Here is an 18,811-nt window from a genome sequence, read left to right as displayed (position 1 = left end):
GTGGTGCAGGTGAATCTCAGAATGCAGGACATTACAAAGAAACTTAAAACAAAGAACTACAACAAATGGTAAGACATAGAATTGGAGAGAAGCCCTTTCAAATCCATAGAAATGTAAAGAAGCAGAGAGAAATTGTGACAAAAACAAACGAAAAAATATGTAACAAAAAAATATATACTTACGGTAACATTTAAAGTTAAGTTAACATCTTTGGAGCTAACAAGCTGTACATTACCATCTTCATAATAGTGGACCTGATAAAATTAAAAAAAAAAAAGAAATATTAAATAACTGCAAGTTGACAAAATCTTATATAAGTCATCACCAAAATCTTATGTAAGTTAACTGCCACAGTCCAGTAGCAGGTGAACTGTGATGTTATTTAGTGTTGAGAAGTTGAAAAAAAGAAAACTGGGGGGGGGGGGGAGAACTAACGTAAATTATCAACAAGCCAACAAAGGTATCCCTCGATCAGTGGTTCTCAACTGGTGCCCATATAACCCTTGAGGTCTCATATAAGATTTTGTTGTTAAAGCTTATGAGCAATGAACTAGTTACACTAAGTATTTTAACAAATTAGATCCCAGAGGCACATCCATTGATGATGGTAGCTTCTGTCACATTAGGTGGTAATGTCTTCACAATCAACCTTGTCCCATTGCATAATGTAGGAGGATCTAAACTTCTTAGAAGCATTACTGGGACTCCTACCTTCATAAAAAAATTATGTGGAGGAGTTCCAGGTAGCTCAAGAAAATTAAGGAACTCTGTTGGGTAATGGACAGCTTGATTTTCATCAAAGACTGAATCAACTGATTTGTTCTTATTAATGACTGTTGGAATATTATTCATTAATTCATGGTTAATCTTTGCTACTTTCTCATTTTTTAGAGCAAGAAATGCCCTTTCACACAACCATTTATGTGAATTATAATTATTACTAAAGTCTGGAAATATCCTGTCCTTCAAATCAGCTGGGGAATTCACCGTGACAGCAATATGAGCCAAACTGATAACATCATTCCGATCAAATGGTACTTTTCCATTTCCTAATTGGAGGAGCCAGGTTGGAAACTGTTTTGCACATTAGTCTCCATGTAATAAAGCTTGCACATTAGTATTGAAAGAGAATTTTAGTACTTTATTCCATAGGTGTGAAGACAATGCATGCTTTTATTTCATCAGATCTTGTTCGTCTCGGAATGACTGGTAATGTCTGTCACAAGTCTCCTGATAAAACTAATGTAACTCCTCCCACAGATTTGTTGTTGCCTCTGATGTCCTGTAAGGTCTTACCAAGAGCTTCCATTGCACCTCTATGTGACATGGTGCAATCATCCCAAATGATAATGATGCATTGGCACAACACTTTTGGTGAATCTGAATCTTTGCTTATGTTACAAATTAGACTGTCATTTGTGACCAGGTTTAGTGGTAATTTAAAAGCAGAATGAGCTGTTTGTCCGCCTCGGAGAATGGTGGCAGCAAAGCCAGACAATGGTATGGCAACTGCAATTCTTTTTTGTTATCTTCCCTTGGAGAGAAGCAATGTTACAAATGTTTTACCTGTGCCACCAGGAGCATCAAGAAAGAAAATTCCTCTGCTTTTTTCTGGTGATTGTGGAATGCTGCATGCACACACACACACACACACACACATATACATACAGTATCAAACATCAGATGAAATGGACGCATGTGTGTGTGTGTGAGAGAGAGAGAGAGAGCGAGAGAGAGAAAGAGAGAGCGATTGAGTGAAGGGGTGTGTTGTCATGTATAAGTACATACATAAATAGGCATACATCTTTCTTGTATGTGTTTGTGTGTGAAAGAGAGAGTGCCACTTAGACATCACTTTCCCTCACACACACACACACACACACACAGAGAAAAAAGATGTATGCATGACAACACACTCGTTCACACACATAAATGTATACAAACGTACATACAAAAACGCATGTGCGACTGACTACAAATACATAGCTGAACATGGTGTGCAAAACGAAAATAAATTTTTTAATTTTTATGGAAATTAATGAAGTGTGCGAGTTCGGAATGAAATCAGAGAAAGAGAGAGAGAGAGAAGACATTGCAAAACAATGAGATAAACATGGAATGAAAAAGTTGAATAAATGAAAGCATGTTAAAAACTATCTTGCTCTGAATATTTAAACTTGTGAACTTCGTAAATATTTCTTTCAGTAATTTATGTTGTTCACAAATAGTGAACATTAAAATAGTGAGTGAGAGACTTCGCTGCTTTTACATCAATGCCAGAAGTTGACATTGAGAAACCTTTTCAAAGAAGTGAATCATGAATATAAAGCAATATTTTTTTATTTATAATAAAAAAAATTAAACGAAGACCCAATTATGTGTCTGAGGTCAAATTATTCATCACAAGTATGGAATTGAAGCCATTTTCATGTGAAAAGTGAATACACACACATCTCTATTTTATATATTAGATTAGATATAAGGAACTGTATAAAAAAAGGTGTTAAAATATTTTGTGTTGTAGAAATCTCACCAATTTATTGCACAGATTTTAACAACAAACTTTTATATGGACTCCAACTGAGAATTAAGGTTTTTAGACTCATAGATTAACAATGAGCAGACTTATCACAGATACTATTACTAATATATGCACTTTGACTCTTGATGAATATCACAAATTGTATCCCCACATCAACTTATTATCTGATGTCATAAGTTATAAACTATTTAGTTATGTAATAATGATTTCAAAAGTGAAAAATGAGAAACTGCTGTTCATTAACATCATTAATGTCCCCAGCATAGCCCCGCCAACCTCCACTACTACAATTCTTTATTAATCTGAGTTCTGCTAATTTTAAGAAAAAAGGTCTAGGCGCAAGGAGTGGCTGTGTGGTAAGTAGCTTGCTTACCAACCACATGGTTCCGGGTTCAGTCCCACTGTGTGGCACCTTGGGCAAGTGTCTTCTACTATGGCCTCGGGCCAACCAAAGCCTTGTGAGTGGATTTGTTAGATGGAAACTGAAAGAAGCCTGTCGTATATATGTATATGAATATATATATGTGTGTGTGTGTGTGTGTGTGTGTGTGTGTGTGTGTTTATCCCCCCAACATCGCTTGACAACCGATGCTGGTGTGTTTACGCCTCCATAACTTAGCGGTTCGGCAAAAGTAACCGATAGAATAAGTACTAGGTTTCCAAAGAATAAGTCCTGGGGTCGATTTGCTCGACTAAAGGCGGTGCTCCAGCATGGCCGCAGTCAAATGACTGAAACAAGTAAAAGAGTAAAGAGTAAGAAGTATAACTACTTATATACAGGATACGACACAACCTCCCCAATCCGTCATTTTTGTTAAACATTTCAACAGTTATCACAGAGTGTACGCAGTCCAATTCACGATGTGTGGGGGGAAAAAAGCAGTAAAACATTATCTACATGAATACATTGTTACCACCTGTCTATGTCCACTAGCGCCACACCAATGACGAATTTTTTTCTGCCGCACGTTGTATATGCAAGCGCATTTTGTTCTTTTTATTATAACAAGTCGTCTTTGATTACCTCCCTTTAAACACTTGCTAAAGCAAGAATTACCTCCCTGTTCAACATCCAAAAATTCATAGTTGTTGCTTGCTTACCTGCACTTTGAGAAGACCTATCAAGTCAACTTTACCGCCATTCTCATTAAAGGTGACAGTCCACTGAGAGCGCCAGCGCCCATTCCTATAAAACATTAGAAATACAGATATTAATTACATTAGCATACGAATCGAAATACAAAGTAAACTATAAATTTGTTCAATATATATAGGCGTAGGAGTGGCTGTGTGGTAAGTAGCTTGCTAACGAACCACATGGTTCCGGGTTCAGTCCCACTGAGTGGCATCTTGGGCAAGCGTCTTCTGCTATAGCCTCGGGCCGATCAAAGCCTTGTGAGTGGATTTGGTAGACAGAAACTGAAAGAAACCCGTCGAATATATGTATATATATGTATGTGTTTGTGTGTCTGTGTTTGTCCCCCAAAGCGATGCTGGTGTGTTTACGTCCCTGTAACTTAGCAGTTCAGCCTAAGAGACCGATAGAATAAGTACTAGGCTTCCAAAGAATAAGTCCTGGGGTCGATTTGCTCGACTAAAGGCGGTGCTCCAGCATGGTCACAGTCAAAAGACTGAAACAAGTAAAAGAGTAAAGAGTAAAAGCATATAATATGAAATAATATTTAGAATACTATGAATTTTAAGAGCAAAGAAATACCAAATTCCTCCCTGATTAGTTACTGACCCTTTACAAAGGTTGAATAAAAGCTAGTGGAGCACTGTTCTTATATGAGACAGAACCACAGTTATCTACACTATCATCAGTCAGTTTTACTCACCAGCACACTACACCACTGGTTCATTGCAATGTGATTCTAATAATGCAATGCAAAGAAACCTCTCCATCCAGCTCAGCCTACTTTTTACATTACTCACACTGTATCATTTATCAGACCCTGCAAGCTAAACATACATCAACCAATTTTTTCCAACTCAAACCACAAATCTAAGCAATTCTGTTATTGCCCATTGGCTTTTCCTACATGCTCAAATCAATCTCATTTAGCCTGGAAGAGCTTTCATAATTTATGGGCACTGTCTCTCCTTTGCTACCTATCTTTTAAAAACATGTGTATGCTTAAAAACTATTACTAGCTTATAGGCACAAGTGTGACTGTGGTTCAGAAGTCAGCTTCCCAATCATTTGCTTTGTGAAAAGCTGATAAAACCAAAATTAATAACATGTAAATACTGTGTTTAAAAACGTGTGTCTGAGTTCAAGTACTCATGTCTAGAGATCGCATGATGGTTGTAAATGAGTAGCACTGACATACAAGCAAGGTTGTTTGTTTTCAGTTTTCTGTGAAAAACATTATCTGGTCATGGGGAAATATAACCTTGCTGGGAAACAGGCAAAGGTTGGAGACAGGAAGAGTATCTGGCCATAGAAAATATACAATAAACTCTGTCCATCCCATGCAAGCATGGAAAATTAACATTAGAATAATGATTAGTTGCCAACTCAAAAAGCATTCATCAGGACTTAAAAATCCAGTATGATTTTTCAACTTTTGTCAGATTTCTTTTAAAATAAGGCCTTCTTATTATACACGGATATCATACCAATACATGATGTGGATATACAATTTATTAACTGAATTACTGATACTTTGCACTAGGTATTTTTTGAGTTGAGCACATTGAAAGTACTTTAACCCATTTTATACCAATCAACCAGAGACTGCTTCTGGTTTTTTGGTACAAAAAACCCCCCACCTATTTTAAAGTGTTTATATTTAATTTAAAACTCAATCCTAGCTTAATGAAATAGCTAAAAAAATTAATGTGGGTGTGGTTCAGAAGTTCATTTTGCAACCATGCAGTTTTAAATTCAATCCCAATGCAAGGCGTATTGTGTAAGCAAGCATTTTCTGATAGCCTTCGGTTAGATAATGCATGAGAGAAATTGGATAAACAAAAATTATACAGAAGCCTATCATGTGTGTGTGTGTGTGTGTGTGTGTGTGTGTGTGTGAGAGAGAGAGATAGGCTTCTGTATAATTACCATTTAACAAATTATACACAGTCACAGGCATGGCTGTGTGATTAAGAAGCTTCCTTCCTAACCATGTCTTGGGTTTAGTCCCACTGCATGGTGCTTTGAGCAAATATCTTCTACTAAAACCTTGAAGCAGCTAAAGTCTTGTGAGTGAATTTGGTAGACAGAAACTGAAAGCCATCATGTGTGTGTGTGTGTGTGTGTGTGTGTGTGTGTGATGGCTATAAGCAAGCATCACTGCCACTATACAAGTGATGTTATTTGTTTCTAGTCTTCTATGAAATAAACATGCCTGGAGACAGGACAGGAAGGACATCCACTCATAGAAAATGCACCTCAACAAACTCTGCCTGACCTGTGCAAGCATGGAATAGTGACGATGAGTGTGAGTGTGTGTGTGACTGTGTTTATATTCATTTGTTTATGTCCAGTAACTTAGTGGATCAACAAATATATCGATAAAGTACTAGACTTGGAAATAACTTAAGAATAATATGATCACCTGTTGAAGGTAGTGTAGTCCAACATGGCTGCAATCCAATGATTGAAACCAATAAAGAAGGGATTTCACTAAGTCTGATTCTTTTTAGTGTATTTCATTGGGAAATATCACAAAAGACTCCACACATACACACACACACACATATAAGTGGGAATGGATTTGTTCAGTGTGCAACAAATTTACTGTTCAGATTGTGGCTTTTATTAGGAATAACCACATTAAGCTCACATTGTTACGTGACCCCAATGGATTCCTTTTCGTCTGAGAAGTGTTATAACAAAATATAAAGAGCACACCAATAATGAAATAAAGGAAAAAAAAAAACATAGGCATGAACTTGATACTCTGTTATTACATTTGTTTCAGTATTCAACAATTAATGATATCACATAAGTTGTATCTATGGATTGCATTTCAAGTGTGGCATCGTTAATTACCAAATACTGAAACAGATGCTATAAGGAATACATGTTCATTCTCTCACTATATATATATATATATATATATATATATATATATATATATATATATATATATATATATATATATGAGCTAAAAGGTATTAGTGCTACTCATCTGTGCTTGAACAGAGAGCCTTTAAACAAGTTACAATGACTGCTATTTCTAAATGAAGCCAAACCAATATTTAATGCAAGACAAACTGTCTGAAAATGTAGGACCTTCCAACAGGATGTTTAAAAATAAGAAAGAAGGTTTATTCAGTAAATAAAGTGAATAAACATTACTAATTACTGATTAAACAATTATAATCACCATCCTCACTTACATTGTTATTATTATTATTATTATTATTATATCTAGTCGTGTCCATTGCATTCTAAGACCAAATCCAACCATGGCTGATTTTATCATTATCGTTGTGAAATAAGTACCAGTCAAGTACTACAATCAATAATCAACTAACACTTACCCAAATTTAGTGGCTACATTAGAAGCTATTATTATAATTATTATTAAGGTGACAGCAAGCAGGCGGAATCAAATTGTTACTGTGCCGGAACAAAATGCTCAAATGGCATTCCTAGCAGCTCTTTATTATATTCTGAGTTGAAATTCCACCAAAGTCAACTTTGTTTCTCATCCTTTCAGTGAAAATAAAACAAAGTACCAGTTGATCACAGCAGCTGATGTACTTGACTAGACCACCCCTCCCTTCCCACTAAATTTCAAATTTTGTGCCTATAATGGATAGAATCCTCAACATCATCATCATCATTCAGTTGTTTTATTTTTGTGTACTTTCACTGCAATGCCCAGCGTAGCTCTGTGTGCTTTGGGTATGTGCTGTGGTTTATTTTGAACTGTTACTTTTTCTATATTGAAAGTGCTCAACATAAGATGTATGTGATGCCTAGCAGTGCTATTTTCTGTATATTATACATATTTCTAAGTCCCGAGATTTTGGTAATGTATTTGTCAATTTTTTCATTATACCTAAAGCACCTATTATGGAGACTATTCTCAGGTCTTACATTCAGGTTATTTCTGTTTATCATAATTTCATTGCTGACAGGGGATTGACAGAATTGTTAGAGTATCAGACATGCTTTTTCATGTTTCTTCAGCCATTTTACATTCTGAGTTCAAATCCTGCTGAGATCAACTCTGCCTTTGATGGGCTAATAAATTACAGTACCAGTCAAATACTGGGCTTATAGTACTAACTCCTCCCCCATAAAACTGCTGACCTTGTACCACAATCAGAAATTATCATTATTATTATTAGCAGAATCATCAGTACGCCAGGCAAAAAACACTTAGTGGCATTTCATCTGTCTTTATATTCTGAGTTCAAATTCTGCCGAGGTCAACTTTGTTTTCATCCTTTCAGGGTCAATAAAATAAGTACCAGTTGAGCACTGGGGGTTGATGTAATCAACTAAACCCCTCCCCCAAAACTGCTGGCTTTGTGCCAAAATTTGAAACCATTATTAGCAGTAGTAGCAGCAGTCAACCATGTGGTTTCAGGTTCAACCCCACTGTGTGGTACCTTGGGCAAGTGACTTTTATAGCCCCAGGCCAGCCAAAGCCTTGTGAATGGATTTGATAGACAGAAACTGAAAGAAGCCCAATGTGTGTGTGTGTGTGTGTGTGTGTGTACTCTGGTCTTGATATCATAGGACAGTTGTGAACAAGCATCACTGTTGCATAAGTGATGTTTGTTTCTATTCTTCAATGAAAAATATGCCAGGCTATGGGGAAATATTACCTTGCTTGGTAACATGAAAATTGGCAAACGGAAGGGAATGCAGCTCAGTAAATTCTGTCTGTTTCATGTAAGCATGGAACAGTGGACATTAAAGTGATGATTGTTAAAGTGGAATTGCAGAAATAGCAGCATGATTAAGTCCTAAGAGTATTTGGATCCATTCCATTATGTTCTAAGTTGGAATCTTGGTAACGTCAACGCTCCATCTATTTGGCCCTCAATAACAGCAATGACTTCTATGAGCCAATGCAAGAATATGTGAATGGTTACTTTAACTGACAGAAATAGTAACCAAGTTTCACTCTAGGTCTGCACAATGGCAAATGATTTGAGATTAAATAACAGTTTCTCACATAAGCTGAAGGTCACAAATTTGGAAGTGTGTGTGTGGAGTTTACTCCAGTATATTACTGGTATTTGTTTTATCTGCCCTGAAAGGAATTTAAACTATAGTGCCGTACCTAAAAAATGCAGTGCATTTTGCTCAATGCTCTACTAATTTTGCCATCCACCATACTAGTAAGTACACATTAGCATTCAGATTACTGTCACGTGTAATGCTTATTATTCTTTTATTTCTTTCAGTCATTCGACTGTGACCATGCTGGGGCACCACCTTGAAGGGTTTTAGTCGAAGAAATCTATAGAAGACACTTGCTCAAGATGCCATGCTGTGGGACTGACCAAGAATCATGTGGTTGGGAAGCAAGCTTATTTCTTTATTGCCCACAAGGAGCTAAACATAGAGGGGACAAACAAGGACAGACAAAGGGATTAAGTCGATTACATCGACCCCAGTTTGTAACTGGTACTTAATTTATTGATCCCGAAAGGATGAAAGGCAAAGCCGACTTCGGCAGAATTTGAACTCAGAACATAACAGCAGACGAACTACCGCTAAGCATTTCGCCCAGCGTGCTAATGTTTCTGCCAGCTCGCCGCCTTACACAACCATGCCTGCACCTAAAAGTTCACATTGTTTCATAGATCTGATATTTCAGTTATGTGATAGCTTATTTTTAAAGTGACATTGTAAAGATAGATGCAAGAGGCGAAATCTGATTGTTTTGAACACAAAACACAATACTTGGGCTTGATATGGCCAGGTTCACAATATCACAGAATCAACCAGACCATCAGATGCTGTTATTCACCGATGATCCAATGAGCTTCTAGCTTTGCCTTGATCATGCAATTCTTTTCCATCTTGACCCAAATCATGTTTGACCAAATCATCCTCCCATTGTCATGGAGACCTTCCAAGTGGCCATTTTCGATCTCTTGGACACCACTCAGCCAGTATAAACGTTAAAATGTTAAAAAAATTAAAATGAAAGAAAAAAGAAAAAAAAAAACTAAAGCCTTGTGAGTGAATTTGGTAGACGGAAACTGAAAGAAGCCCGTTGTATATATGTAATATATATATATATATATATATATATATATGTATGTGTGTTTGTCCCCCCCACCATCGCTTGACATCCGATGGTGGTGTGTTTATGTCCCCGTAACTTAGTGGTTCGGCAAAAGAGACCGATAGAATAAGTACCAGGCTTCCAAATAATAAGTCCTGGGGTCGATTTGCTCGACTAAAGGCGGTGCTCCAGCATGGCCGCAGTCAAATGACTGAAACAAGTAAAAGAGTAAAAGAGTAAATAAAAACTTACCAAAAGTTCTTGGGTTGGAATTGATGGCTTTCCACACAAGCAATGATGGTGATATTGCCATCAGTGTGGCTACCATAGACAGAAGTGACGCCATATTTGTAGTGGTTATGTACATAGGGAGTAAATGAAGATTCTATAGCAGAACGCCACGGTTCAGCTACCTTATCAATTTCAGCAGGTTGGAAGTCACTGGCTTCTTTCCGCAAATGGTCATATCTGATAGCAAACACAAATGAAAATAAATTTCATTTAAAAAAAAAAAATGGAATCAAATTTTCACAGCTCAAAAATAAAGAAAAATAGTAAAACAAGCTGAAACAAAAAGTGTTAATTTATAAATTTTCATTTTAATACATAAGGTGTGATTGTATGGTTGAAAAATTTGTTTCCGACCATGTGGACAGGTGTCTTTTATTAAAGCCCAGGCACAGCCAAAGCCAGGTGAATGGATTTGGTAGATTGAAACTGAAAGAAGCCCATTGTGTGTGTTTGCATGTACACTTGTCTTGAATCGATGTAATGGTTGTAGACGAACATCACCATCAAATAAGCAATGTAGTCTAGTTTCTAGTCTTCCAAAAAAACAAAACATATCAGGCCCAAAGAGTAAATATATTCTTATTTGGAAACAAGTGACAAGAAGAGCATCTGGCTACAGAAAAAAAAAAACGTATCTCAATAAATTTCTTCAAACCCATTCATGAGAAGAAAAGTGCACATTAAATGGTGATGCTGACAATGAATACAGAGAACTCACAAACTGTGGATGGAGACAATTTCAACCTTGATATTTGATAATCATTACACTATATCAACATTAGAATGAGATGTACCGTTCTTGATAAGATATGTCAAGCTAAGTAAAATCACTATCTTCCACACATACAGTCTTGTTCTTTCAGGTGCCAGTGCTACTTAAAAAGCACCCATGTCAGTGACATATAAAAAGCAGCCAGCACACTTAAGTGGTTGGCGGTTAAGAAGGGCAGCCAGCCATAGAAACCATGCCACGACTGACGGTTGGAGTCCAGACAGCACCCTGCTAGCCAACTCCATGTCAAACTGTCCAACCCATGCTAGCATGGAGACCAGATGTTAAGTGGTGGTGATTATCACACACACACTGAATGCACCTTTTCTCTTATTTCTACACAAAAATCGTGAAGGCGCAATGGGCCAGTGGTTAGGGCAGCGAACTCGCAGTCATAGGATCGCGGTTTCGATTCCCAGACCGGGCATTGTGAGTGTTTATTGAGCGAAAACACCTAAAGCTCTACGAGGCTCTGGCAGGGGATGGTGGCGAACCCCGCTGTACTCTTTCACCACAACTTTCTCTCACTCTTACTCTCTGTTTCTGTTGTGCCTGTAATTCAAAGGGCTAGCCTTGTCACACTGTGTCACGCTGAATATCCCCGAGAACTACGTTAAGGGTACATGTGTCTGTGGAGTGCTCAGCCACTTGCACGTTAATTTCACGAGCAGTCTGTTCCGTTGATCGGATCAACTGGAACCCTCGACTTCGTAAGCATCGGAGTGCCAACAACAACAACACAAAAATCATATATTTTTGAAGTCCTGAAAACCATAAGATGTACACTTACTTAAAGGTGGTCTTTGTTCGAGGATCCAAAAATCTTCCTGCACCCAAGTCACCATATTCAGTAATCAAAACCTAAATAAAAAGAGAAAAAAAATTTCATTTGCAAAAGTAGAAAAAGAAGAAAAAAAAAAAAAGTCAGTATATTCAATAGAGACTTGGTATGTAGCAAAAGTCTATTCAAATATGAACCCCCATTACCATTGTTTTAATGCCTACATTTCCTTGCTTGCGGGAGTTAGACAGAATTGACGGAAGTAGATTTTCTATGACCAGCTGCCTTTCTTGTTGCCAAAGCAGGGTAACATTCCCTCATGCCTGGGCATATTTTCATAGAATACTGGAAATGATTGACATTGCATGTATATCGGTGACACTTATTTACAACTGTCATGTGATGGCAAGAGAAGAAGACAAACATACACACATAAACATACACTTCATCTTTATGGTTCTGAAGAAGCTGTAGGATGTTGCACATATACTGAACTGTAAGCTAATGATGTTGATTACATTACTCTTGTACACTTGTCATTCATTAATTTATAATATGACAGAGAGAAAATGGAATTCACAAGACAATTTATTTAGAACCACTACAATCATTTTGACCTGTCATGCACAGGTGAGATGCTGAACAAACAGTTGTGATACACTCTAAGACAAGATGCATTTTCTCAGGTGACTTTTCAAAAAGTATCTCGTTTTTATGTCATTTTGCTTAATTCTGTAAAAATTGATTTTGGTAATTGTAATGTACTATGCATCTCCATAAGGAACTAAGAGATGATGAAGAAGAATTCTCATGCATGCAATAACATTATACAAGGAAAAAGAATGAGGAATCAAAAATTCATATATATATATATATATATATATATATATATATATATATATAATAGGCTCCTTTCAGTTTCTATCTAGCAGATCCACTCACAAGGCTTCGGTCAGCCCAAGGTGCCATGTGATGGGACTGAACCCAAAACTATGTGATTGGGAAGCAGACTTCTTAACCACACAGCCACACCTATGTCTATAACCAAATAAAATTAAATGGTAAATAAATATTTTAAAAAAGAAACGAAAACAATATATATACGAAGCAACACTTGTATTAAAATCCTATTCCTGAAGTCACAACAGCCCTCTCCCATTAAATTCTTGTTGCTCCAAAAGAGTCATTTAAAAGTTTAACCTTTCTCAATTCTGAAGAAATTTAAACAAATAATAATAATAATAATGATTTAGCAGTGAAGACTGATATGTGCATTGCAAAAGATACCAAAGCCAGCTGAAAATACCAAGAGATAAAAATTTACAAATATTTATTTTAACTTGGAACAGTTATCTATTATTAGTTTTTCTTTTATCTTTTTTTAAATTTATCTTTCTTTAGATTTGAGAAAGGTTAATGTTTCAAATATCAGTTAGATACAAAGTACTGAATTAGCCATACCATGAGAGGAGAGTTTAACCCTTTTGTTGCCATATTTCTTTGAAAATAATGAAAAATTTATCAAAAATAACTTTGCCCTTATTAAGCTAAGTGGTTAAATGAACATGAAATTTTGATGGAAAGAATTTAAATTATTTTAAAACGGAGTTTATATCATGGAACCAAAGTCAGTCTTGGACAGCTTGGTGATGATGATGATGATGATGTCCTCTCCTGTCGTAATTGACAGAGGGGTGTTGCACAACTCTTTACTGAACAACAAGTACAGACGACTTGTTTATACTATGGTTAGTTTATACTGATTGGATGTTTGAGCGGTACATTAGCTCACTCACTCCATCAAATCAACATTGGCTATACAAGTGCATAATGTGCCACACACCAGATGTCGAAGTGATAGCAGAGCAATATGAATCAAAATGTTTGGTTTTGTTCAAGAGCACAATGCACCACTCGGTCCAGGAATTAAAACCGTTTTCATTTCTACTTCTTTTTTTTTTTTACCATTGCAAGTGCAACGCTCTAACTATTAAGCCACTGGAGGGTTGGTATCAAAAAAGTTAATGGATTGATTGAATTCCAGAGTCCACTGACAATTACAATATCTGAGACAGAAACTAATAACTCACTTGTTCTTCACTGCCTTCTATCCGGCAAGGAGTGAACTGGTCTTTGTTGTATTTAGCAAACGCCCTGAAATTAAGAGAGAGAGAGTGAGAGATTAAACAAAGTGGTAATAACATTAATACAAATCACAGTGCTACAAGAAAATGGAGTTGGGGTTGAGTGCTGACTCTAGGGATCTCTGTGCTTTGGAAGGAATAACAAGTGAGCTTAACAACACTAGTAGAAGTAGCAGTGACAATGATAATCCTATTTTTTACTGGTTTCTTTCATTGAACTGCAGCCACACTGAGCTCCATTAAAGGGCTCAGTCAAACAAATCAACCACTGGTACTTATCCAATTAGTCTCTTTCACTGAACAGCTAAGTTACAGGAACATAAACAAACCAACACCAGCTGTCAAGAGGTGGGGAGGGGGAACACACACACATATAAATACACACATCAGAATTTCAATCTACCAAAGTCATTCACAAAGCATATGTCCCTAAAGCCATAGTAGGTGTTACACAGTGGAACTGAACCCAAAGCTACATGGTTGCAAAGTGAGCTTCTTAATCACATAGCCATTCCTACTTTTTTATCCTTACTCAGGAAGAGAGGCAGCATCAAGCAGGAAGGAGAACAATATCTGCAAACTGGGGGCGTGGCCAAACCACTTGCAAATGATCAGTATTAAAAACACTAAAGATGGTGTGAAATCATGTGACAGATTAACTATCACTTAAGCAGACCATGTCAGGATTTGAACTCAGAATGCAAAGAATCAGAACAAATATCACAAAACATTCTTCACCCCTTCCAATCCACTATCCTGAATGGGTAGGCAAGCTGACTTGGGCAGGTTTTAAACTCAAGCACATACAGTTGGAACAAACAAAATGCTGTTAACCAATGTTTTAACAATTTGCTGCCTAACAGGGAACACAGGAATCATCTATAAACGGAACAATTCAACAAAAAACAAAATGGAAATAGTGGGATAAGAAAACAACATTAAAGAAAAAAAACTTAATGGTCATTTGTCGGTCGTGCTGCTTTCACAGATTCCCATAACTCTACATTGCCATCCAATTCCATTTGTATGAATTTGAATCGGGAGCTTGAGTCATAATAAATCTTTCATTTGCTGATTACACAACCAAGGACACCACCCCTATGGATGCATTGTAGTTACTTTCTAGATAGAGCTTGATCCTGACTGTTGATCTTCTAAGATTCCTCCGTTCAGCATCAATGTGAGAAGCACTGGTGGCTCAGTTGAGCTCTTCCGCTACCTCTTCACAATCCACCATGCGGCAACCCCATGACTTTGCCATATCCCTGGCAGGGTGGCTGAACAGGTGTTATATCTTGCCAAAGGTCAACCCGTAACTATGCTGGACACAGCTGTCACTCTGAGGTATTTTCAATATTGGAACCACTCCATATATCACACAACAGTGAACTTAATGCTCCTTGTCTAACTGACATCTGTGGTCCTGCTCTTTGTCCGATTAACATCTGATAAAATCCCATACAAAAATCCATATGCACCATGTACTGTTATTTTTCTTCATCAGTTCTGGCATTTGGTCCCTACAGACTGAAAGTCTCTATCATTTGCAGATGTTCACCACATTGGCCAACTATAGTTACAACACTTTTAATTATGCTATGTGAAATTGTTATCATCAGTAATACCCACCATCTCTGCAGGTTTTTAATATAAACATGCTTTCTGCACATCTTCATGTGTACTGCTATTGGTAGCACTATCTACACTTGGGCTTGTAGAGGAAACATGGTAGGTAACTAAGGATGTAACTGCAGGTTACCAATGTAGACCCCCAACCCCATTGATCAGGACTCACCATCATTGCCGATTTAACAATCTGGTGTTTGCAATTGAAGCAGTATTAAATTAAAATAGTCACCTATGTATCATAATGTATATACACAGTTGACAGGCAAGTTACTGCAGTTTATATCAGAGATAAAATATTTTATGGATATACTGTGTTTAAAAACAATATATACAAGGTTGGGCTGAAAGGTTCATAGGCTTACTATGAAGGAGTGATGCTAGAGCTGTGAAGTTTTGAATGCATTCATTTCAACTGCATTGTTTCTTTCCAAGTCAGCTGACATCTAATGGTTCAAAAGACTTCAAGAGTAACTAAGCAACAACAGCTGATATGACATCATAATCACTGCAATACTGGTTTCCAGCTGAGTGTTTTTTTCAAGTTAGGAAACAGATGAAAGTCAGACCATGCCAAATCAGGAGAATGGGGAAGGTGCTAAAGCCTCAGTCATGCACAGCAGCCACTGAAACCAAAGATGTGTGCTGGAACATTATCCAGATGAAACAAGACTGCTTTTATCAATCTTCCTGGGTGTTTGGTCTTGGTAGCTTTTTGAAACTGCCTCAGCAAGTTGGCATAGTACTTTCCATCGATGGAGTGGTCCTTTTGAAGAGAGTCAATAAACACAATGCCTTTTACATCTCAAAACATGCAGGCCATCACCTTCCTTGCAGATGAAAAAACCTTGACCTACTTTGGAGCAGATGAGGAGAGATGTTACCATTGCATGGACTGTGTCTCTGTCTCTAGCTCAAAGTGATGAAGCCAAGACTCATCCTGGCTTAGGAAATGTTCAAGGAAACCAGCTGGATCTGCCTGAAACAATGTCAGACTTTCTTCTGATGTGATCTGCTTGGTGCGCTTTTGATCAAATGTCAGAAGACACGGGACTCACTGAGGTCTGGACATCCTGCAACTACCAACACATATTTGTCACTGTTCAGCCCCACAATCAAGTCTTAATCAAGCAGATCTAATCTTAACCATACTGTCAACATCATTTAATGTCCACATTCCATGCTGGCATGAGTTGGATGGTTTGATTGGATCTGAAGGGTCGAAGGACTGCATCAGGCTCCGCTATCTATTTTGGAATGGTTTCTATGGCTGACTGCACTTCCTAATGCCAACCACTGTACAATGTGTACAGAGTGCTTTCTTTAAAGTGCCAGCACCAGTGAGGTTACCATGCAGCTTGCAAAACTACAAATTCTAAAACAGTTGGCTTTATGCAAAGAGATGAGACAAAGTATGACAGACACGACCAGAGCAGAAAAGGTTTCTGGGCCACATGGTTACTCATATTTTAGAAGAGAAGGTGAGGAAGTGATCAAAGTATCCTTCCTTCCTTTTAAAATGGTAGAGTCATATGAGGGAGATTTAGCTGCTATTTCAAATAGGCTGAGTGAATACATACAAGCTTCCCTTAATGGCTTCAGCTGGTGTGCAGCCAACACACAAAAAAAAGCTGAGTTTACTTCAGTGCTACTTTGACAAGACATAGGAAATCTCCCCATACCATCCCCACCACTAATTAAGCAGATACAACAAAGGACTAGAGGCTTCCAACACATCTACTGAACAGTGTGAACTAAATCTTGGTAAACGGTGATATTTTAGCCACTACTAGACAGGAACCAATACTCGGATGTCAGCAAAATGGGAGACTACAAAATTTGACCTTTATCATTTAGGTGAGAGAGAAAGAAATATAAAAGCTAGCAGACATGTAGATTAAATGAATAACTAATAGCGAAACATAAACAGGCACACTGTACATAGAACTACTCTAAAGTACACCACTGTATTCCTCCATTATCATACACTGCAGTCTGATGTCACATGTAGTGTAGAGGATAGTAATTGATTCCTCTTTCATCTCAGACAGAGAGATGACATGATTTCACCTAAGGTAGTAGGTGTTTGAATGGGAGTTATAGCAGAGTGGGAGGAGGAAAAGATGCTCTGAGAGAAAGAATGGGCATTTGTCTGTAATAACTTACCCAGAAGCTCCTGTCCGAAGTAACTGGTCCTCATTCAGTAATATACGAACGTCTGTAGGTATAAAAAAAGAGATTCATAGCAATAGAGAGAGAGAGAGAGAGAGAGATATAAAAGGGTAAAAGAAAAAGTTAAAAGAGGAATGGAAAGGAAATGAAAAAGAGAGAGAGAGAGAGAGAGAGAGGGGGAGAGAGAGAGTGAGAGAGAGAGAGAGAGAGGGGGAGAGAGAGAGTGAGAGAGAGAAAGAGAGAGCATTTAATAACAGCCAATATACATAAGAGAAATAATGATTCAGCTTTGAACTGTCTTACCTCTTTTCTCGTACATATACCAATGTCAATAGTTGTTTGATAGTAACTATCACAAAGTCAACATTTAAACGGTGACCACTTCCTTTTGTCTTGTTTTTTTTTTATGTAGGGCATCTTGTACTAACAATTCAAAGTTTGAACAGCTAAACAAGGCCTTTTGCTAGTTTAACAAGGATACATACATACCTACCTACATATATACATATATATATATATATATATGCATGTATGTATGCATGCAGTGGTGGAGTAGTTACTACTAATGAGCTTTAATTTTAAACCAAACTAGTCTAGTATGGTGATCTCGCTCACTGTGGAGCAGTTATCTCTCCTGGCACAGACGTGCTTCTTGCGGCTAAGGATTTTTAACTTATTTCTAGCAATGTAGGCGCTACCCTGCACCGTCAGTCACAATTAGTGACAATTGAATTTTTCTTTTTGGTTTTATATTATGTATAGCTGCCTTCATTATTCTATATATATATATCATCATCATCATCATCATCGTTTAACGTCCGCTTTCCATGCTAGCATGGGTTGGACGATTTGACTGAGGACTGGTGAAACCGGATGGCAACACCAGGCTCCAGTCTGATTTGGCAGAGTTTCTACAGCTGGATGCCCTTCCTAACGCCAACCACTCAGAGAGTGTAGTGGGTGCTTTTACGTGTCACCCGCACGAAAACGGCCACGCTCGAAATGGTGTCTTTTATGTGCCACCCGCACAAGCCAGTCCAGGGGCACTGGCAACGATCTCGCTCGAAAATCCTACAGGAGCCAGTCAGGCGGTACTGGCAACGGCCACGCTCAAAATGGTGCATCTCATGTGCCACCCGCACAAGAACCAGTCCAGGGGCACTGGCAACGATCTTACTTGGCTTGCCGGGTCTTCTCACGCACAGCCCATTTCCAAAGGTCTCGGTCCGTAGTCATCGCCTCGGTGAGGCCCAATGTACGAAGGTCTTGCCTCACCAC

The 18,811-nt window shown here is 37.8% G+C and overlaps 1 protein-coding gene across 1 annotated transcript in view; it reads right to left on the bottom strand.

Moving 5' to 3' along the window:
- Positions 1-18,811, bottom strand: part of LOC106875702 (F-actin-capping protein subunit alpha-2) — a 53,619-nt gene that overhangs the window by 4,417 nt on the left and 30,391 nt on the right. Inside the window, exons 4-9 of the mRNA XM_014923948.3 lie at positions 17,528-17,579; positions 13,682-13,745; positions 11,601-11,671; positions 10,000-10,215; positions 3,644-3,728; positions 183-254 (exon numbers count right to left, since the gene is read on the bottom strand). Coding sequence (XP_014779434.1) covers positions 183-254; positions 3,644-3,728; positions 10,000-10,215; positions 11,601-11,671; positions 13,682-13,745; positions 17,528-17,579 — 560 coding nt within the window. The remainder of the gene's footprint in view (positions 1-182; positions 255-3,643; positions 3,729-9,999; positions 10,216-11,600; positions 11,672-13,681; positions 13,746-17,527; positions 17,580-18,811) is intronic.

Source organism: Octopus bimaculoides, chromosome 5 (assembly GCF_046866305.1).
Source record: "Octopus bimaculoides isolate indiv1 chromosome 5, ASM4686630v1, whole genome shotgun sequence".
In the NCBI taxonomy this organism is placed as follows: Eukaryota; Metazoa; Mollusca; class Cephalopoda; order Octopoda; family Octopodidae; genus Octopus; species Octopus bimaculoides.
Note: the sequence above shows the minus strand (reverse complement) of the source record. Positions and strands in the feature narration are given on the sequence as shown.